General features: G+C 45.8%; 1 protein-coding gene across 3 annotated transcripts in view; it reads left to right on the forward strand.

The window, feature by feature from the left end:
• LOC137416734 (sodium- and chloride-dependent taurine transporter-like) overlaps positions 1–23,596 on the forward strand; it is a 147,624-nt gene that overhangs the window by 110,716 nt on the left and 13,312 nt on the right. For all 3 annotated transcript variants that reach the window (XM_068102352.2, XM_068102353.2, XM_068102351.2), the window contains one exon: positions 14,326–14,451. In XM_068102352.2, the coding sequence (XP_067958453.2) occupies positions 14,326–14,451 (126 nt within the window). The remainder of the gene's footprint in view (positions 1–14,325; positions 14,452–23,596) is intronic.

Here is a 23,596-nt window from a genome sequence, read left to right on the forward strand (position 1 = left end):
CCCATGTACAATCTTTGTTCATTCATATTACGTCTCTCATTCAAGGAAAAAGGATTTTTGGGACGGGTTGGACGGGGTGGGTTGAGGTGGAAAGGGAAGGCAGGGCGGGGGTGTTGGGGTGTTGCCTAGAGCCCCGGGACTGAGCTCAGGTCTTGGGGGGGGGGGGGGGTGGTTTGCATGGCCCAATTCTGCGGCTGTGGAGGGGGCCCCTGGATGTTCCAGTTTTGGGGAGGGGCCCTTGTGGGTTCCTGGACAAGCATTTGCAACATGTCGTCCTTCACATCGGCCTTCTTATCGTCGCCCATGTTACATTGCTCGGCCGCTTCAACTAATTGGTCGGTTGGCATCAGTGCGGCTGGCATCAGTGCGGTGTATACCCCGGTCAACAATAGGTCGACAAGGGCATTCCAATCGACGAGGGTCTGGGCCACGGTTTGGGCCGGGGTTGGTGCTACATTTGGCCAGCGTGCGTGTATTTTGGCCTGGTCCCACACCCGCGCGGGCAATACAGCCTTCCCCATATGGCAGACGTCCCGCCAATCTGCGCCTGTATCGTGTATCCACAAACGCATAAATTCCGGTATCTGACCGGGCTCGTCGGCCAGCAAGGCTCTCACCCGCTCCTGCATAGACGCCAAATCTGATTCTCTCCAGGGTATCCTGATGTTAATGGGTGCCCCCCTGTTCAGTCCTATGGTTTTTAAGGGACACATCCCGATTGTAGGCTGTGGGTTCTCCGATTCCGTGAACCCTTCCTCTGAGGGGTACAGTTCTCCTAGCCCTACTGGGGCCGCGAACCCTCTGTCCGCCCCCCTAACTTCTTGTCCTCTAAATGGATTGCCCGGGCTAAGGTGAACCTGAGGGGCGGCTGGTCTAGTTTTCTGGGGGTCTAACCCCTGGGGAAACAGGGGCGGGGGTGGGAGAGGTGGCGCCTGTGGCCCGGGGACAGGGCTCAGGGCTTGGGGGGGGGGTAGAGGCATGGTAGCTACCTCCCCTGTCGCGGGGTCTTGGTCCGGATTTTGGACGAGCGGCATCAACCGCTGATTTACTTGCTTAACTGCTTACTTAATTGTCCTCTGTCCTTGTAGCTTCAATAACTACAGCTGTAATGCTTAAATTTTCAATATTTCAAAAACCACTTCTGTCCTTCTTACCTGTGGTTACCTGGCCCCTTGCTGTGAGCCTATTTATTTTCTCTTGTTCACCTGGTCCTGGTTTGTTTCTATCTGGATTTCTGTTGCTTGCTTCCTCTGTCCCTACAGCTTCAGCAACTTTCCTGCCCTCTTGTCTAAAGCTTAGTCTCGAGCTTCCTGGCTTGACCTCGTAGTTGTCACTACCTTCTTGTCAAGCCTACCTGGTACCTGCGCGTTTCCCTATTCCTGGCCATGTTCCTTTGGCCCTCTAAGTTAGCCACAGCCCTTCTTTCCCTGGCATGCAATGGCATACCCCATCTTGTCTCTGGGCTGTTCCTTCCTGGAAAGTTCTCGGTCACCGGTGCAGCTGTTATGGCTGTCCGACCTCACGTTTCCCCCTCCTCCTTGTTAACTGTAACGTTATCCTTACTGAACGTTATCCTTACTGATATCCTGCGCAAATTCTACCCTTAGCGTTACCCGTTACCCTCTTAACGTTATCCTGGTGAATTTAACAAAGGCTCGTCATTCTAAGGCTTAAAAATTAGCCTTTACTTACAATTTCTGTTCGGAGTGCAAGCAGTGCAGGTGACAAGGGAGACGGACTGTGCCCGTTCGAGGAAGGGGGGTACGAATTTGGAAAAATTGCCCTCTGATAAAAAACAATGCTCACCTTAAAACAAATCAGCGTGCCGGCGCCGGCCTCAGGCAGCCCCCCTCCGGTCGTTCAGGATTCACCTCGCCTGTCCCTGCTCTGTTGCATCCGAGTCACGGCACCAAAATTGTGGGGAACACCTCCACCGATCGTAACAGAAGCTCACCAACAGTTTGAGATTGAGAATGACGAAACTTTATTAAAATACCAATTATACAGATCTGGAGGAGACTGAGACGTCTACAGCACGAACCAGCTTCATGCCACGTCTAGCCTTCCTGAAAATACATTGATTCACAGTCCACTTATATAGGGACACGCTTTATCAGAAAATCTCCGAGAGAACAAAGGAACTGGCGAGAGTTCCTCCCACCGCTATCCCTAGTGGGCCGAGCCCCCACCGTCATCCGTCCTTTCATTTTGGGGGAGTGGAGCACGCACCGTTAGGATCCGGACCAGATGTGGTTTCATGGCTCCGAGGTGACAGAAAATATAACTCACTGAAAGGGGGATTGCATTCTTGGTTCCGATAAGACCATAAAGTAAATGAGGTCGTTCTGATGAGTTCCAGGTGTTAAAAGCACCTTCAGTTCACATTTCTCATTTAAACATAAATTCAAAGCATATTTATTGTAACTCAAGCGTCGCTGTGATTATACGAAATATAGTTAATGTTTTGGCAGTTTATCAAAGGCTTTATGTCTACGATTCAAGCATCCTACGTAAAGTTACACTTTCCACGCGCATATTATCCATTCTCCTGCCCGCGGTTTGAGGCGCCGTCTGGGAGAAGAGAGAAGGTTTATGACTTAGGCTTATCTAGCTTTCAAGGGGCACACGTATACAATGAGGCCAGACGTTCAGCACGGGTGAAGCGAGTATTTTCTCATTTTAAACTAAAGCGAAGCGGCAACCTTTTATTAACTTTATGAAATAGCATTTTTAAACAGCATTTATAACATAACATATTAGTCGGACGACATCCATAACAGGGCATTTAAGCAGTAACAGATCTGCGACCTGACACAGTTAGAAGTGAATAGCATAGTATAGCCGTGTATAAGTAGTTAGCCAATCTCGATGTAATAAGCAGGGGCACGTCAGCTTAAGGATTGTCTTTTTGAATGTGCACCTCACCATCTCAGGTGAGGCCAACATGTCCTGACGGTGGTTGAAGTTGGAGTGAAGGTTCTGAGGTTGCTTGCTGAGCTGGTTGTGGTTGTCATGGTTATGATCATGGTTGTTCATGTGGTGGCGGTGATGATGGTGCGACAAAAGAGCCCCATTGAGACACCCGAGAGCAGAGCCCACTGCTTTTGGGCACCAAGGCAAGGCCCCACCCTAGCGGCCTGCTGGGCTCCGCGGGCCAGAGAGGATACCGTGGTACAGGACGAGGCTGAGGCCGTTTGCCTTTTTTTCCGTTGACGCCACAGTAACTTCCTGCCATCTTGGTGCGGGGCTCCGCCACACACTTCCTGCCCATCCACTTCCTGGTCCGCAGCAGTTTTGCGGACAAACCGCCCACAAGGCCGCATGTGAGGCCTGGCTGGGCACATGAAGCCAGCAGCCCATGCAAAAACACGCAAATGAACAGCAACGCTGATGCATCAGCTGTGCCATTTCTCCTGCTGCATCATCGTTATTCATACTTTCTCTGTCGCCCTGCCTCCAATCCTCATCTCACCTCTTTCTTCAATGCTCACCTTGCCAATCTTGACCTCTTCCTCCAATCTCCAGCTCATCCTCTCTTCACCTCTTCTGCCTATCCCAAGCTCACCCTCTCTCTTTACCTCTTCCTCCAATCCCCACCTCACACACTCTCTTTACATCTTCCTCCAGCGCACCGAACCTGTGTGACACTTTTAGTCCTCTCTTTTTTCTCAGGACCACACTCCGCCCTCCGAGGTGTTCATAACAACAACAACATACAACATGCATTTTAAAGGCCATTTTCCCTACTAGGGCGGGGGTTAGCCTTGCGGTCCCCATGACAATCTTCTCCATTTGCCCTATTTTCTGCATCTCTCCTTGTTAACCCCCTTGCCCGCATTTCTTCTTCCATCATCTTTAGCCAAGTCTTTCTCGGTCTTCCCCGTCCTCTACTTCCTTCTACATTCATTTCCATCACTCTTCTCAACCAGTCACTTTCATCCTTCCTCAACACATGACCAAACCATCTCAACCTGTTCCTCTTCACAGCATCAATCACAGGCTCTATTCCCATCATCTTTCGCAATTCATCATTTGTCTTCCTCTCTCTCAACGATACTCCGCACATCCGTCGAACCATTCGCATTTCCACCCTTTCCAACCTTCGTTGCTGCTCTACGTTCATTACCCATGTCTCGCTCCCATAAATCATAACACTTCTCACACATGCAGCATACACCTTTCCCTTCAGCTTCAACGACACTCCCCTCATCATCAGCACGCCGCTTAGTTCCCGAAACTTCTTCCATGCACATCTCACTCTCGCAACCGTTGCGGAGTCTGATCCACCTTCTCCATTCAGCATGTCTCCGAGGTAGCAAAATGTTTTCACACCTTCCAGCTTCACGCCGTCTCCAAGATCCAACTCAACATTTCCTCCATCTGTAGCTCCCTCTGTGCACACCTTACATTTGAATGTAGCTGCCACACTGGTTAATGACCCTCTCAGACCACTACATTTTTGATGAACCCACTCAGCGCACATTGTACATTGAATGGAGTTCACTCCGACACCCTTCCTACACACAGCACAGGGCCACTTCCCAGTTCTTTCCACCTCACCACATGCTTTACCACTTGCCATCACCTTCGTCTTTCCGATATTCACCTTCAGACCTTTTGTCTCCATACATTCCTTCCACTTGTTCATCTTTTCCTTCAGTCCATCCATACTTTCCGCAATCAACACCAGATCATCTGCATACAACAACTCCCACAGTAAACCCTCCTTTACGTTCTGAGCCAGCACCTCCATCACAGCTACAAATAGTAGTGGACTTAGTACCGACCCCTGATGCACTCCCACCTTCACCTCAAACTCACCACTGTTCCCGTCCTTCGTCCTTACAGCCTTACAGCATGCGCTCTTTTGTACATTGCCATCACTACTCTGATCAACCATTCCTCCACTCCTAACTTCCTCAATGCCCATGTCAATACTTTGCATGGAACCCTATCGAATACTTTCTCCAGATCAACAAACCCAAGAAACAACTTCTTCATAACCCTCTCCTTTATTTGGCAGAAACCCCATGATCTGCCTCTCTCCCCAAACTCGGAGTTCGCATTTCTTTCAACCTTACCTGGGGGATTTCAAGAGGATTTACACACGTTTCCTTCACTTTAAACCCTATTTCATACAATGCACCACCCTCCGTATGGTGCACATACTACTCTGTACATTTCCAACTGTACTAAGGTAATCTCTACCCCTTCAAACTTAATAGTATTTAGCATATACTAAGGCCGAAGCTACACTTAATCTTTCGGGCTGGGAGCAGGAAAAAGATTTTCACCAATTCGTAAAAATTCCCAAACACATCTATTTGAGTTGGATAGATGATTTCAATTTCCTCATAGTGGAGAGTCTTCATGCATTTGTCCTTCCCCGCCCCTCACTCCCCATTCCACATTTTCCTAATAGACAGGACGTAAAACCTCAAAAGGCCCTTATATAAAATGCTTGAGGCATTTCTTGTTAAAAGTTGGTAACAAGTGTTTTTAACATAATTTGGGTATGCTGAATCCGAATCCGGTTGTTACCAAGCTGGCAAATGCTTTATAGTGGCTCAAAACCGCAATTAAAAATGGCCGCCAAAATCGCACATATTTGATGTGTCAAATTTTGTTATTTCATGCTTTAGGTTAAAATTATGTTAGCAGAGTAGGTATTTGGTCTTTTGAAAACACTTTCAGCATGGATAATTCAAACTAAGTTGATACTGTAGCGGCTACCGCTGGGTTTTCACAATCGCCTTGCACCTATCAAGGACGCGGAGCGATCACCATGCCGGGCTCGTCCAGGACGCCCGGGCAGGCTCGCCCTCAACTTGCCAGGCCGCAGCCAGGACGCTGGGCCACGCCCCCTCTCGCCTTTCCTGGGCAAACGCTCCGGGATAATATGTATATATATTGCTGCCCGATAAACGGGCTTTTCAGAGTGCCTGAGTGTTTGGTTTGATTAAAGCAACTCGGATGAATTCCAGCTTTTTGTCGCGTCCATTCTTCCGATCGACGTGGGAGCCCCAGCTCCTTCATTGGTGACCTACCGACATGGACACGGCAGTCGCCCTTAAACTGCCTACCTTCTGGGAGGCTCACGCGGCGGTTTGGTTCGCACAGGCAGATTCCCTGTTCGCCCTGCGAGGCATCACGGCCGACGACACCCGCTTCCACCATGTGGTAGCAGCGCTCGGTTCGGCCACCGCGGCCCGCGCCCTGAGCCTCCTCGAGAGCCCGCCAGCCGCTGACAAATACGGCGCGATTAAGAAGCTTCTCCTCGATGCTTTCGCCATCCCATCGGCGGAACGCGCACGGCGCCTGCTCGACCTGCCCGAGCTCGGCGACACGCGCCCTTCCGAGCGAATGGACTACATGCTTTCATTGCTCGGCGAGCACTCTCCGGCATTCCTGTTCCGGGAGCTGTTCCTCCGTCAGCTGCCTAACCCGGTATGCCTCGCCCTGGCAAGCACGACGATCACAGATCCCCGGGCCCTTGCCAGAGAAGCCGACAAGATCTCCGCCGCAGGACAGCGCATCGCAGCGGCGACATGGGACCCACCGCTGTCCGACGCAACACCCATGGCGCCCGAGCACCCGGCACGGTCAACGCCCGAACTACCGACGCAATTGGCGGCCGCTACACCGAGCCGACCACCTCCAGCACGACGACCGGGGCCTCCACCTGACCAAGCGTGGTGTTACTATCATGCCAGGTTCGGACAGAAGGCCCGGACATGCCGACCCCCGTGCACCTTCGGCAGGCCGGAAAACGGCCGGGCCGGCGTTCATTACCAGCCATGAGCGCCGGCCACACGGGCAACTTACTGTTCATCACGGATAAAGCGTCCGAACGGCGCTTCCTGTGCGACACCGGCGCCCAACTGAGCGTCATACCCGCCTCTGACCAGGACAGGCAATCCGCGGTTTGCGGCCCCTCCTTGGTTGCGGCCAACGCATCGACCATCCGCACCTTTGGCCCGCGCAACGTCACCCTCTGCTTCGGCGGCCAACGCTTTGCTTGGACGTTTGTAACCGCAAACGTGCCCATGGCTCTGCTAGGCGCCGACTTCCTCTGCGCACACGGACTGCTGGTGGACGTCCAACGGCGTCGTTTAATCAACGCCGAAACCTTCAGCTCCCTGGTATGCACATTGAGCAGCTCCGCACCGACCGAGCTGGCATGCGCCGTCCCGGCGGCGAACGAGTTTGCTTGCCTGCTCACGGAGTTCCCGGCCCTCACGCGGCCGACGTTTTCGGCCGTCGCAGTACGGCATGGGATCGAGCACCACATACCAACCACGGGCCCGCCGGTCTACGCCAGGGCCCGCCGCCTCGACCCAGCCAAGCTCGCCGTGGCGAAGGCCGAATTCGACGCGTTGGAGCACCTCGGCATCGTGCGGCGCTCCGATAGCGCGTGGGCCTCGCCACTGCACATCGTGCCAAAGCCGGGGGGTGGATGGCGCCCGTGTGGCGACTACCGCCGTCTCAATGACGCTACCACCCCCGACAGGTACCCGATCCCGCATATCCAAGACTTCTCCGCCCGTCTGGCGGGACGGGTCATTTTTTCGAAAATTGATCTCATACGGGGATATCACCAGGTACCTGTCAGGGCGGCCGACGTCCCTAAAACGGCAGTCATCACGCCGTTCGGCTTATTCGAATTCTTGCAGATGCCGTTTGGTCTCAAGAACGCGGCTCAGGCGTTCCAGCGCTTGATGGACGGCGTGCTGCGTGACCTGCCGTTCCTTTTCGTTTACCTGGACGACATCCTCGTCGCCAGCACGTCCCGGGCCGAGCACCTCCTCCACCTCCGAACACTGTTCGGGCACCTCAGCGAGCACGGCCTCATCGTCAACCCGGCCAAATGCCACTTCGGCACGACGGCCGTTGATTTTTTGGGCCACCACATCACCAAGAACCGGGCCGTGCCGCTGCCAACCAAGGTCGAGGCCATCACCACGTTCCCGCGTCCCCGCACCATAAAGGCCCTGCAGGAATTCCTGGGAATGGTGAATTTTTATCACCGCTTCGTGCCCCGCGCTGCTCAACTCATGCGGCCCCTCTACGAAGCCCTCCGGGGCAAGCCGGCCAAGCACGACATCGCCTGGTCCGCAGCAATGGATGCGGCCTTCCAAAGCTCAAAGCGGGCCCTCGCCGACGCAACACTGCTCGCTCACCCGGTGCTCAACGCTCCCATCGCCCTCACCACGGATGCCTCCGACTACGCGGTGGGCGCCGTACATGAGCAATGGGTGAACGGGGTTTGGCAGCCACTCGCTTTTTTCAGCCGGCAGCTCCGGCCGAACGAGCTCAAATACAGCACGTTTGACCGGGAGCTCCTCGGTCTACACCTGGCCGTCCGCCATTTCCGCCACCTCCTGGAGGGCCGACCTTTCACGGCGTTCGTCGACCACAAGCCGTTGGTTTACGCCATGGCCAAGGTCACGGAGCCGTGGTTGGCCCGCCAACAGCGCCACCTCTCCGCCGTGTCGGAGTTTACCACGGACATCCGGCACGTCGCCGGCAAAAACAATGCCGTGGCCGACTGTTTTTCCCGGGCCAGCGCTAACGCGGTCCACCTGGGCGTGGACTTTGCGCTTATGGCGGCGGACCAAACCACCGACACCACGGTGCAAGCCCTCCGGGCGGCGGACACGGGCCTCCGCCTGGCCGACATCCCCTTCGCGGACACTGTCCTGCTCTGCGACATCTCCCAAGGCCAGCCTCGCCCCATCGTGCCTGTCACCTGGCAACGCCGCATCTTCGCCTCCCTCCACGGCCTTTCCCACCCGGGCCGGAAAGCTTCCCAGAAGCTGGTGTCGGCGCGATTCATCTGGCACGGCCTTCGTCGGGACGTCCGCGATTGGACCAGCACCTGCACGGCCTGCCAACGGGCCAAGGTCCACCGACACACCCAGGCCCCGCTGGCACCTTTCACCGTGCCCGAACGACGTTTCGACCACGTCAACGTGAATCTGGTGGGCCCCCTCCCCCCGTCACGGGGGTTCACACACCTGCTCACCATGGTGGACAGGACCACCAGGTGGCCGGAGGCCGTTCCCCTCGTCTCCACCACCACCGCCGACGTGGCGCAGGCTTTCATCGCCACCTGGGTCGCCCGCTTCGGCGCACCGGCGGACATCTCGTCAGACCGCGGACCACAGTTCACCTCCGAGCTGTGGGGCGCGGTCGCCCGCAACCTGGGGGTCAACCTCCACCGTACTACGGCCTACCACCCCCAAGCAAACGGGTTGTGCGAGCGATTCCACCGCTCCATGAAGGCCGCGCTCATGGCCGGCCTTCAAGACGGCGGTTGGGCCGACCGGCTGCCGTGGGTCCTTTTGGGCCTCCGCACGGCCCCCAAGGAGGACCTCCAGGCATCCACCGCCGAGCTTGTCTATGGCCAGGCGCTACGCGTCCCGGGCGAATTCGTGCCCGACGCTACCAGTCCCTGGTCCGCAGCTCACCAGCGCTCGGACCTCCAGGAGGCCGCCCGACGGTTTGCCCCCGTGCCAACATCCCACCACGGTGACCCCCAGTCCTACGTCCCCCCAGCACTTCGCACAGCGGAGTATGTTTTTGTGCGTCACGACGCACATCGGGGGCCACTCCGGCCGCCGTACGACGGGCCCTTCCGGGTGCTGCGACGGGACGACAAGTCGTTCGTCATCGACATCGGCGGCAGGTCGGACCGGATTGCGGTGGACCACCTCAAGCCGGCGCACGTGGACGTCGACCACCCACCACGGGTGGCCCTTCCGCCACGGCGAGGCCGCCCCCCGTCCACGGTGCCCCCCACTCGACCGCCCACCACCACACCGGACCCCCTCCCACGACCCGCCAGGGGTCGCTTCGGCCGGGTCATCAGGACCCCCCTCAAATTGACCCTGCCGGTGCAAGTCGATTCTGGGGGGACATGTGTAGCGGCTACCGCTGGGTTTTCACAATCGCCTTGCACCTATCAAGGACGCGGAGCGATCACCATGCCGGGCTCGTCCAGGACGCCCGGGTAGGCCCGCGCTCAACTTGCCAGGCCTCGGTCGGGACGCCCGGGCATGCCCGGGCAGGCTCGCCCTCAACTTGCCAGGCCGCAGCCAGGACGCTGGGCCACGCCCCCTCTCGCCTTTCCTGGGCAAACGCTCCGGGATAATATGTATATATATTGCTGCCCGATAAACGGGCTTTTCAGAGTGCCTGAGTGTTTGGTTTGATTAAAGCAACTCGGATGAATTCCAGCTTTTTGTCGCGTCCATTCTTCCGATCGACGTGGGAGCCCCAGCTCCTTCAATACCAAGCAAATACAAGCTGCTGGCACCCCGCCAGAGGACAAAATCCAAGATGGCCGCAGTAAAATTTGAAAAATGCATATATTTGGTTTCCCACCAGCCACAGATATGTTATTGGTGTCTGAATGTAGTACTTAAGGTTTAGAGTTAAAACAACTCATTAATCACAATATTGACTATTTCTACAACAGCAAACATATTGGATGATATCTGGAGTAGTGGTAGTTATACTGCCTCATTCATGTTATTGCTTTTCATAAGTTCTCTTTCAGATTATTGGAATCATTTTATGCTGGACGACAATCCGTGGACTTAGTTAAGGTGTTTAACAAACTTAATCAGTGCAATGGCATTAGGTAAGATATACATGCTAACATATTGTTGTCTAAGCTACAGTTTAAATGTGTACACTCGGAGCGGCTTATTTAAGACTTAATTATAAGTATAGTATTATAACCTGTATATTTGAGAACATGCTTATTGGGTACGAGTGTTAACCATGGCTTATCTCTTTTCAGAAAAATGGACCCAGTGCTTAGTCTCAAGAGGCGATCTTCATCACCATCCCTGAGTCTCTGTATCATTTGTCAGAAGGACGACAAGGATGTGCACCAGGCTGGGAAGCAGGGTTTGCTGACACTCCGAGATGCTGTAACCGCACGAAGTAAACTCAGAGATGATAGCAACAGAGATGTTATTGATAGACTCGAAGTTGTGCTTCAGTCAACAGATGCAGAGTCAGTTGTGTGGCATAGACATTGCTACGCACAATTTACTGACAAGGGAAAAATTCAGCGGTTGCACCAGCATCAGAAAACATCAGGATGTAGTATGGACACAGATGGAGAACAAGCATCGAGCAGCAAAGAAACGTGCATCTCTTCCAGATCAACACATATATTGTGAGGATCTGTCCTGGGTACTGACTGGGACAAATGCTTATTCTGTCAAACTGTGCATATAAAGCATAGACTTGTATCTGTAACACCACAGAAAATGAGTGCGCAGATAATCGAGGCGGCACAGTTTGATAAAGTGTTACGTATTCGAGTTGCATGTGTCAACGATCTGATTGCGTCAGAAGGCAAATACCACCTTCAATGCTATGTGAACTTTACGAGGTCCACACAAGCTATTCAAAGCATTAGTCACAGAACTGATCTAGCCATGGCGTGGCTATGTTCAGAGCTGCAAGTCTCAGCTCAGAAAGGACATGTATTGGAACTACATGATGTTTTCAATCGGTACTGCTGCCTGACCAAGGATGCAAACATTGAGATTCCACCATCGTTTCTCAGCCGCAGGGCTTCTTTCGCAGAAAAGCGAAAACATCATTTGACGGAGATCTACGAGTTCATCCCTATGCTAGATAGGGCACCCTCGGGAAACAAAACGCTTCTCGTTCCCACAAAATATCGCCATATTCCCATTTCACAGATGGAAGATCAAGACAACGACGAACTATTCACGCCAGTCCATCAACCTGGAGATGACATTTTCCTTTCATTAGTCCACGTAGCCCTTAAGATTAGAGGAGACCTCGTGTCACAGCCAGGCCACAAAGGATTCAACGTCAGTGAAGATGATGCAGCTGCATGTATACCAGATTCCCTATATATGTTCCTTCGTCTTCTGTTTGAAGGCCAGTCAGCTCTTGATGGTGACACTGATGAAAATGACGATGAAGTACTTGAGGCAAAAGTTCGGTCAAACGTCCTAAACATTGCACAAGATATTGTATTTGCAGTCAGCCATGGGAAAAAGTGGACCCCAAAGCACATTGGACTTGGAAGTACATTGCACCAGGCAACGAGGTCCAAACATCTGGTGCAACTGTTTAATAGTGCAGGTCATGTCCTCAGCTACGATTCCATCCTACAAGTGGATAATGCTCTGGCAGAGCATACCATCCAGAACATGGATACTGGAAATGGTGCAGTCATTCCCCCTAATTTGACACCAGGAAAATTTGTACATTTTTCCGCAGATAACATTGACATCAATGATTCATCGATGGCTGGAAAGAACACGTTACATGCCACTCAGATGGCTGTGTGGCAACAAGGTCCTGCTCCAGACTTCAACTTCCATGATCTTGTACCATCGAAGCATAAATCACGTTCAGTGCCAGATGCCATGAATAACATAATAGAAGCCAATGTCAGGGAAACACAACGTACACCAGCATTTACTGCAGAAATCCAGCCAGAATGGTACACCGAAGTTGAACATGAAAACGCATCAGCGCAACTGGCGCGAGCTACAGATATGTCTTTCTTTATGAAACGGCAAAATGAAAATCCACAGTCGGGATGGACGCAACACAATCAGTTTTACAGCACGACGGATCCAGAAATGACAACGATTGGCTACTTACCAATTATTCAAGCTCCGGCGCATGAGCTTGACACTCTTACAACGGTCATAAAACGCTGCATGCACATCAGCTCAAAGCTAGGTCAAAAGTATGTAGTACTCACGGTAGACCAAGCATTGTATTGCAAATTACTGGAGTTGAAATCTGCGATACCGGAGTTCAAGGAAGTTCTCATCCCTCGCCTTGGTGGTCTTCATATCTCCTTGAACTTTCTCAAAGCTATTGGCCAGCACATGCAGTCGTCGGGGTTAGCAGATATCTGGTCCGCGAGTGGAATTATGGGACCGTCCACCACAGAACACTGTATGGCAGGCAAGTCATATTCTAGAGGAATGCGAGCTCACAAACTAACATTGCAGGCACTTTGGCAAGTGCTTCGACCACAACTTACAAGCTACCTTGAGGAGCATGACGAGCAGCTGAAAAATGAACTGGACAATGCGTCAGATTCGATTGATGATCTTACCGCAATCATTGGATTTTGATTGGATTTTGTCCTCTGGCGGGGTGCCAGCAGCTTGTATTTGCTTGGTATCAACTTAGTTTGAATTATCCATGCTGAAAGTGTTTTCAAAAGACCAAATACCTACTCTGCTAACATAGTTTTAACCTAAAGCATGAAATAACAAAATTTGACACATCAAATATGTGCGATTTTGGCGGCCATTTTGAATTGCGATTTTGAGCCACTATAAAGCATTTGCCAGCTTGGTAACAACCGGATTCGGATTCAGCATACCCAAATTATGTTAAAAACACTTGTTACCAACTTTTAACAAGAAATGCCTCAAGGAGTTACAAATGCTGACTTTTCCTCCTGTCTATAATGGCTATCTGTTTATCTGTGTAAAGTGTTAGCTTCTGTCTCAGCTTTTGCATGTGGTTGGTTGGCATTTGACATGTTTCTTGCTTTGGTATTGGAGTAAGGGGTGCGGTGCATGCTAGATTGCCGTTTGTGCATCTCATGGACATAAAAACAAGCCCCAGACTTGGTGGTGTGTAATGTTTAGAGTATCTGCTTTTTGGCGGTCGATTAATAGTTTGATTCTGACCCATGCCCAAATCATACCAAAGAGTTGAAAATGGCACGTGGCTGGAATGTCAGCACTTAAAGGATAGAGCATGGACACACCCCTCCAGAGGTTGGCATCCATGGAGAGAACGAAATTCCTCCTCATTGCCATGCTTAGTGCAGTGAGAAAAATGACGTCATAAAGATGGCGTTGTCCTCACATACTCAGGAAGGTACTGTCACTTTCCCGAGGCTCAGTGGCTGTTTGTTTGAAATCAATTATTGTCTTGTCTCATCTGTTTGTCTGCATGTGTGTGCATGATCTGTGTTACAGCTCATGCATGAGCTTAAGACACTGAAGGGAAAACAACGATATAAAAGTTTTTATGTTGGAATTTATTAAAAGGGTTTGAGGAAATCTTTTTATTTTTTGACTGTTTTAAACTTCTTTTGTTTATCTTATTTGTTTTCACAAGTATAATTTACTTCACCCTTCACCCCTACTTCACCCTTCACTCCTACTTCACCCTTTCCATCCACCTTCCAAAAAAGACTTTTCAAAAATATCACGGCATTTCTTTGTTTGCGTATTATATTTTGTTGTTGCATGCATGTTTTAAAATGATTTAATCTTTCCCTGTTGCTAGTTTGCACAAATAGAAGGACAAGTCACAACTTTAATGGACAGATTTGGGATACTCCGCTACCGGCTGTCTTTCCTTACTGGAAGCTGCATCATTAGCTTCCTTCTGGGGCTTACTATGGTTACTGAGGTGAGAGCTGTTTTATTGCCAAATGTGTTAACAATTACGCTTCAAACCTCTAAACTGGAAGCTTATTGGTAGTTCTTGCTGGGAACATATACAGTCAGGTGAAAAAGTAAGTACACCCCATGTAAAGTTTTGACTTTTTCAACACATTTCAACATACAGCTGTTTGATCTTAATTTCAACAATATTGATAGATAAAGGTGATATAATATAACAAATATCATGAAACATATACATTTTGTAGTCCATTGTATAATTTAAATAAACATAAATGCAAATTTCGCATGTGGAAAAAGTAAGTACACCCTTGGCTCTAATAGGTGGTATTGCCCCCTTTGGCAGAAACAACCTCAAGTAGGCGTTTCTTATAACTGTCTACCAGTCTCTGACATGGACTGGGAGAAATTTTTGCCCACTCCTCCATGCAGAATTCTTTCAGATGTGCGATGTTTGAGGGGTTTCTTGCATGCACAGCTTGTTTCAAATCCCCCCACAACATCTCGATGGGATTTAGATCCGGGCTTTGACTTGGCCATTCCAGAACCCTCCATTTCTTTCTTTTCAGCCATTCCTTGGTGGATTTACTGGTATGTTTAGGGTCATTGTCGTGTTGCAAGGTCCACCTTCGGTTGAGCTTCTACTTTCCGACATATGGCCTCACATTATCCTCAAGCACCCTCTGGTACAATGAAGAATTCATCGTGGATTCTATGATGGTGAGCTGCCCAGGCCCCGATGCAGCAAAGCTGCCCTAAACCATAATATTTCCACCACCATGCTTTACAGTTGGTATCAGGTTCTTGTGGTCAAATGCTTTCTTTGGTTTTCGCCAAACATGTCTTCTGGTACTGTGGCCAAATAGCTCTACCATTGACTCATCTGTCCAGAGCACATTGTTCCAGAAGTGCTGGTCTTTGCCGAGGTGTTTATTTCGCAAACTTTAGTGTTGCCCTGATGTTCTTTCTGGACAGCAAAGGTTTCCACCTGGCACACCTCCCATGTAGATCAAATTTGTGCAGCCTCTTTCTAATGGTAGACTTGTGCACTTTGACATCAACAGTGGCAAGAGCTACCTGTAGGTCCCGTGATGACATTCTGGGATTCTTATGGACTTTTCAGCATCTTGCGGTCTGCTCTCGGGCTGAACTTGCTGGGGCGGCCTGGCCTGAACAAGTTGGTAGTTGTTTGGAATCTTCTCCACTTGTAGATGATCTTCCAGACAGTCGAATGATTGATTTCAAATTGTTTGGAGATCTTTCTAAATCCCTTCCCAGACTCGTAGGCATCTATAACCTTCATTCTGAAGGCCTCAGAGAGCTCTTTTGATCGAGGCATGGTGACGCCGCACACTTCAACAACAAAGAGCAAACCAAACTAAATATCTGAGGTTTAAATAAGACAGGTTCCTCCAAGATCCTCTCTAACGATGTTCTAATCATTTGCACCTGAGCTGGTGCACCTGATTCTAATTTTAGGTATTTGAAGTCGTGATAAATGTAGGGGTGTACTTACTTTTTCCACATGCGAAATTTGCATTTATGTTTATTTAAATTATACAATGGACTACAAAATGTAAACGTTTCATGATATTTGTTATATTATATCACCTTTATCTATCAATATTGTTGAAATGAAGATCAAATAGCTGTATGTTGAAATATGTTGAAAAAGTCAAAACTTTACATGGGGTGTACTTACTTTTTCACGTGACTGTATATATACACTGTATATCAACAATTGTAATGCTTTTTCTCAGGGACCGATATACTTGACAATTGACAGGAATGCTCCAAGTTATCAGATCTAATGAGAACCTACAAAGAAGCTGATTGATCCAAAGGCTTGTCAGCTATCTTGGATTTGTGAATTCTTTTAATCGTTTCAAAGATCATCTCCTCCACCTTTCAAAGATCATTGATCGATACAAAAATTGTGATTTCCTTGGCATTTCAATATGAAGCATAAAGTACAATATAAAGGCTAAAATATAAAGGCTTGTGCTGCTCAATCAAAATTGACTGTTTTTTTCACTGTTATATAGATTTTATATAACTCATTATAGAAAGACAACTTAGAGGGAAGTGTGTTTCTTTAAACCTCTCAAATGAGTTCATATAATCATGAGGATATTTTCCCTTTTGTGATATGAGTTCAATCTCTTCTTGATTTGAGAAATGGAAAGTTTTAAATATTTTATGCTAAGTAAGATGATGGACTTGACATAAACTTAAATGTGTAAAGAAATTTAATATGGGAGATGTGGGGATTGTTTTTGTAAATGAGATGTATTTCTGGTCCATGTTAGGAATGGCTAAAATGTATCCACTGGTTTTACTCACTTTATTTATAAAAATATGTGTGTCATAGTGAGAGTTGTTGTGAAGAGAGATTCGAATGAAAGAGAGAAGTTTAAAATTGAGATTACAACTTTGATGAGCTGGACCTCTATATTCCCCAGTGAGATGACAATGGCCTCTAACCTTTAAACCTTCAGTTATTTCATTCTCAAAAATATGACAGATATTGTTTCCCCTAAATTTCTTTTTTTCTTCCTTTGTTGAAGACATTGGCTTATAGGTTTTTCCCATTATCTTGGTTAATCGAACAGTCTTTTTTCAGTCGTTTTACAAACCCCATGAGGGGCATTTGCTCCTCTATAAAGTTCTAACTTGTTTTCATCAACAGATGATTTAATATAATAACAGAAACCACAAGGAGTATGTTTTTGATATTTATTTGTGTATGATTGATCTATCTTTTCAAGGATACTTTCAAAATTAGCTTATATCACAAACTGATGCTTTATAGATTTGTTGAAATCTTTGAATGATATGTTTGAAACTATTTCTGGTATATTAATTGCGGTTGATTTATGATTACTAAAATATTTTGAATGTTGCTTTAATCGTTATTTAGTGTGAAAAAAGTTGAGACATTGCTTACATGGATATGTTTTATTAGTTCGATTGACTACTTGTGAAGTGGTTAATCTTGATAATTTTTTGATACAAGCATAATGTGAATTTTCTTCCAAAGTGTAGCACAGAAAATCAGTGTGTTTCATCATTTTTATAGTTATTTGAAATTTTTAATATCTGAACTTTGTTTGTATCGGTTAATCCATATACATTAATTGATAGATAATTCTTTTTCTCAAATTTTGGAATATCTACGAATGGCATTGGGAACTTTAAATCTTTAACATTTAGTGTATTCTCATCTTTCTTACAATGAGATACTCTTTCAGGCTTCCATTGTGGGGGATTCAGGTGAGCAAGAACAGACAATTTGAAACATTTATTATCATTGTTTTGAATATTAACAACCGCCTTTTTAAACTTTATCTCTTTTGGAAAATTGATGTAGGAAGAAGCATTACGAGGATCTGATTTTGAGATGTGTATATCCAAAAAAATGATTTTTTAAATAATAAATCCACTATTACCACACTATTATCAACATTTAGTTATTGTCTTTGGAGTTCATCGTAGGCATCACAATCTACGAAATCTTTTAATGACGTGATAAAGTGAGGGTTTGTTCTCATATAGGGTGTTTCTTCATCACCTTCTCCTGTCATATTCAATTTTACTTCCATATAAAATTTTAAAAGTATTGATTTCGCTCAATGTGTTTTTAATTAGAATTTCATTACTCGGTTTATCTATCTATAATTCCAGTAATCTCTGTGTGTATGTGTGTGTGTATGTGTGTATGTGTGTGTGTCTGTGACCGCTGTTTCTCGACAACCACGGGTCCGATATACTTGAAACTTGCCAGGTATATTGCTGGGGACCTGAGGATGTGCCTTTTCAAGGTTTCATATTAATCGGAGAAGTAGTTACCGAGCTATGTCCAAAAAACGATTCAACCAATCAGAGAGCAGCGAGCTATCACGTGTGCCGAACGTGGCGAACAGACTCTGCCTCGGACGGCACATTTGAGAGCGTATTCATTTATTTCACGTTGGCAAACTATGTTGGCGCTATGTTGGCGTTAAACTATGTTTTAAAACTAATTAAAACTAATTTGCGATTCATCGTAACTGCGATATGCGACCTTCCGGACAGTCAAATGAGGACGTCACTTCCGGACTTACGGATAGTCATAGTGACGACGTACTGATGCTGAACGTGGCGAGCAGACGCTGTAAGGTACGATCGATTGTAGTACACGTTTATAATAACTCTGCCGATACAGGCCCGATTAACTGCAGCGCCATCCGAGCTGCGGCGTCGGGACGATACATTCATTGTACGGTCACATCACGCACTTACGGGCATGCCCATGGGCCCATGGGCACGCCCATGCATGCATGGGCGAAGACATTTTTTTTTTTTTTTTTGGCAAGGAACGGGCACCCACGTACGGGCACGTCCTAGTCCATATAAATTGTCGAAATGATTGATGATGGTCCCTGTTCTTAAAAGCGAAGCAATCTTATTCTTAAATGTCCTTTAAATGCTCCATCAATATTTTCAATAGAGTATCCATCCATCCCTTCTTCATTCTTCTTGTGTTTGCATGATTGACGGTGTTTCTTATAAATCTCTTTTAAGATATCCTTAGAGCAGACATCACAATGTTTTGTTTCTCATTCTAATGGAGATATTAGTTGAAGCAAATTGAATGTGTGTTTGTGGGTTTGAAGATGTTTGTTATAATATTTATATTCACGGTTACAAACATTGCAATGTGTTGTATTCACCATATTGATATAGTATAACCATTCTTAAAATAAAATGTTCTAAGACATATGTATAGATACTTTTCTTAAAATAAAATGTTCGAAGACATATGTATAGATACTTTTCTGCTTAAAATAAAATGTTCTAAGACATATGTATAGATACTTTTCTGCTCAAAATAAAATGTTCGAAGACATATGTATAGATACTTTTCTGCTTAAAATAAAATGTTCGAAGACATATGTATAGATATTTTTCTGCTTAAAATAAAATGTCCTAAGACATATGTATAGATACTTTTCTGCTTAAAATAAAATGTTCTAAGACATATGTATAGATACTTTTCTGCTTAAAATAAAATGTTCGAAGACATATGTATAGATACTTTTCTGCTTAAAATAAAATGTTCGAAGACATATGTATAGATACTTTTCTGCTTAAAATAAAATGTTCTAAGACATGTATAGATACTTTTCTGCTTAAAATAAAATGTTCTAAGACGTATGTATAGATACTTTTCTGCTTAAAATAAAATGTTCGAAGACATATGTATAGATACTTTTCTGCTTAAAATAAAATGTTCGAAGACATATGTATCGATACTTTTCTGCTTAAAATAAAATGTTCTGACATTATGTATAGATACTTTTCTGCTTAAAATAAAATGTTCTAAGACATATGTATCGATACTTTTCTGCTTAAAATAAAATGTTCTAAGACATATGTATAGATACTTTTCTGCTTTAAATAAAATGTTCGAAGACATATGTATAGATACTCTCCTGCTTAAAATAAAATGTTCGAAGACATATGTATAGATACTTTTCTGCTTAAAATAAAATGTTCTAAGACATATGTATAGATATTTTTCTGCTTAAAATAAAATGTTCTAAGACATATGTATAGATACTTTTCTGCTTAAAATAAAATGTTCTAAGACATATGTATAGATATTTTTCTGCTTAAAATAAAATGTTCTAAGACATATGTATAGATATTTTTCTGCTTAAAATAAAATGTTCTAAGACATATATTTTTTCTGCTTAAAATAAAATGTTCTAAGACATATGTATAGATACTTTTCTGCTAAAAATAAAATGTTCTAAGACATATGTATAGATATTTTTCTGCTTAAAATAAAATGTTCTAAGACATGTATAGATATTTTTCTGCTTAAAATAAAATGTTCTAAGACATATGTATAGATACTTTTCTGCTTAAAATAAAATGTTCTAAGACATATGTATAGATGCTTTTCTGCTAAAAATAAAATGTTCTAAGACATATGTATGGATACTTTTCTGCTTAAAATACAGACTTGGCATTTAATATGGAATATTTTTTTTGTGGGGGTGAACTTACTTTTCAAGATGACTTAGAACCAAAAGTTCATTGGAATTATGTTGAAATTATTCCAGATTTTGTTGATGTGACCTTTAAAAGAAACAAAAACGACATTTGACATTTCGAAGCAAATAAATTGATCCTTGAAAGTGATGTAAACTGATATCGAACTCAATTCACGGACAGTACTGTGTTAAACTTCTGTATGTTTTCCAGAAGTATCTCTTTATTTTGCAAATTAGCCAAAAAAAAATTCAACAAAAACAAAAGCTAAATTATGACTGGGATTACGGACAGTAAAATTACAGTTCAGTACTTCGTGTAACCCCCACGAGCATTCAGGAGAGCACGTACACGTTGAGGCATGCTGTTCACGAGATTTGCCAAGGTTTGGACAGGAATCGCTTGCCATGCAGTGACAATAGCCTGCTGCAATTCACGCACAGAGGCAGGCTGCTGGTCCAAGTTGTCGATTTGACGCGTTAATTCTGCCCACAAGTTCTTGACCTTGAACTTGAACTGGTTCAGGTTTCCATTCAGAACAACCAGGTCAGTTTTGCCCCCTGCATGAAAAGCAGCCCAAACAGTCACCCCACCACCTCCAGCTTGGACTCTTGGCACTATACAATCTTCGTTGTGGGCTTCATGGACTTGTCTGCGCACTCGGACGCGGCCATCTTGATGATAGACCAGAAATCTAGACTCGTCACTGAAGGTCACGTGATTCCAGTGTCCTGGCTGCCATTGACGGTGCTCTCTGGCCCACTGCAATCGGCGCTGGCTGTGTTGTCTGGTCAGGCGTGGCTTTCTCAGGGGATGCCTGCCACGATAGCCTGCTTGAACCAGTCGTTGGTTGACTAGCCTTCTGGATACAGGCACATTTGTCAGTTGCTGCCACTCAGCCCTAAGCCGATTAGCTGACTTGGTATGGCCATTGCGGACTAACCGGTGCAGCTGGCGATCATCCCTCCTTGTGGTTCTGCAGGGACGTCCTGGCCTCGGTATTGGAGTAGGGACACCCCTCTGAGCATTTTGTTTCAGGATCTTTGACACCTGATGTTGAGTGATGCCATACTGCCGAGGAATAGCACGCTGTTTCATGCCGTGATTTCGTAAAGCCACCACTCCATGACAAACAGCATTGTCGAGTTGACGGACCATCTCCAGAGGAAGCGGCAATAACTTTTGGAGACGTGCAGCAGTTGTTTTCCACTAATACAGAACGCAAGAACCCTTGTATACCCGACTGTGAAGCCAATCATCAAATGCACCTGTCCGTACATTTTGCCACGCCACCTGTGATATAATCCTGTTGTTGACTTCTTGCTACGACAGACAATCAGTGACATGGTTCTTTTAACAAATAAATCACCAAAGTGTAAAAGAAACTCACCAGATTGATATACTGAGTTAAGAAAGTAAACCCAAGTCAAGAAAAAAAATAAATTCATATTAAATGCCAAGTCTGTAAAATGTTCTAAGACATATGTATAGATACTTTTCTGCTTAAAATAAAATGTTCTAAGACATATGTATAGATACTTTTCTGCTTCAAATAAAATTATCAACTCTTTTTTTCCTTAATAAATGAGTCATTATTCAGTTGACAATTTTGGGGATTATGATAGTGATGATAGTATCTATACTGGAACAGAAGACAGCCAGGATACTGAGGGTTTGCGTTCAAACGATAGTTATGAAAGTAGTTTTTGTTAATGATTAGGAAAGCACCGATGATGATTACAGTGAAGATGAATTTTATTTTAAGTGAAAACATACTAAATAAAAGATTCTGAATACAAACAGTATACCAAGCCTGGTGTTGGGCTAGCGGCTAGGGTGCCAGCTTACGATCCTAGGATCCTGGGTTCGAATCCCGGTCGATCGCTGAATTAACGCCTGGGGGGTTGACTCAGCCTGTCATCCTTCTGAGGTCGGCTAATTGAGTACCAGTTCACTGGTAATTCCCTGTTTGTCGTAAAAAGGCGACAAAAAGGGTTGGCGGCAGGAAGGGCATCCGGCCGTAAAACATTGCTTCAAAAAGGGGACCAAAAAAAACAACAACAACCACGGTCCCCGAAAAAGGCCAACCCCCGCTTGCGGGGAAAAATGGCCTCTAAAGGTGGTTTTTTATACCAGATGTTGAACCTCTTGCAATCCCTGATACTTCATACGATAAATTAGAGAATTGTCCGGCTTGTGATAGAGTGGGAATACACACAGAAAAAGCCTATAACCAATGTATATTCTGTGATTATCTTCGAAGTAATAACAATAAAACTAGAACGACACTCTTCGACATCACGAAGTAGACCGATATGCCTCCGCCCACATTATTACATTATTATAACACTTGTGCCAAGTTTTATTTAAATCCATTCAGCTGTTCTCAAGTTATAACATTTTTGCCTGACATGACCTCTGACCTTTGTCTTCTTGACACCCAAATTTCATCAGTTCATGTTTACATCATTATACATACCTGTACGAAGTTTTAAATTAAATCCCTTCAGCTGTTCACAAGTTATCACATTTTTACCTGACATGAGCTTAGGCCTTTGACCTCGGGACCCCAAAATCTAATCAGTTAATCTTTACATCATAATACATATCTGTACCAAGTTTGAATTAGATCCCATTAGCCGTTTTAAAGTTATACACCCACTACAGACTTTGACCTTTGACCCCAAAGTCTAATCAGTTAACCTTTACATCATTATACATACGTGTCCCAAATTTGAATTAGTTCACTTCAGCTATTCTCAAGTTATAGACTTATTACAGACTTTGACCTTTGACCACAAAGTCTAATCAGTTAAGCTTTGCATCATTCTATATACCTGTACCAAGTTTGAATTAGATCACTTCAGCCATTTTCAAGTTGTAGACCTATTACAGACTTTGACCTTTGACCCCAAAGTCTAATCAGTTAATCTTTACATCATCATATATACTTGTTCCAAATTTGAATTAGATCACTTCAGCCATTCTCAAGTTATAGACCGATTACAGACTTTGACCTTTGACCCCAAAGTCTAATCAGTTAATTTTTGCATCATTCTATATACCTGTACCAAGTTTGAATTAGATCACTTCAGCCATTTTCATGTTAAGAG

Source organism: Myxine glutinosa, chromosome 4, assembly GCF_964187855.1.
Source record: "Myxine glutinosa chromosome 4, kmMyxGlut1.1, whole genome shotgun sequence".
NCBI lineage: Eukaryota > Metazoa > Chordata > Myxini > Myxiniformes > Myxinidae > Myxine > Myxine glutinosa.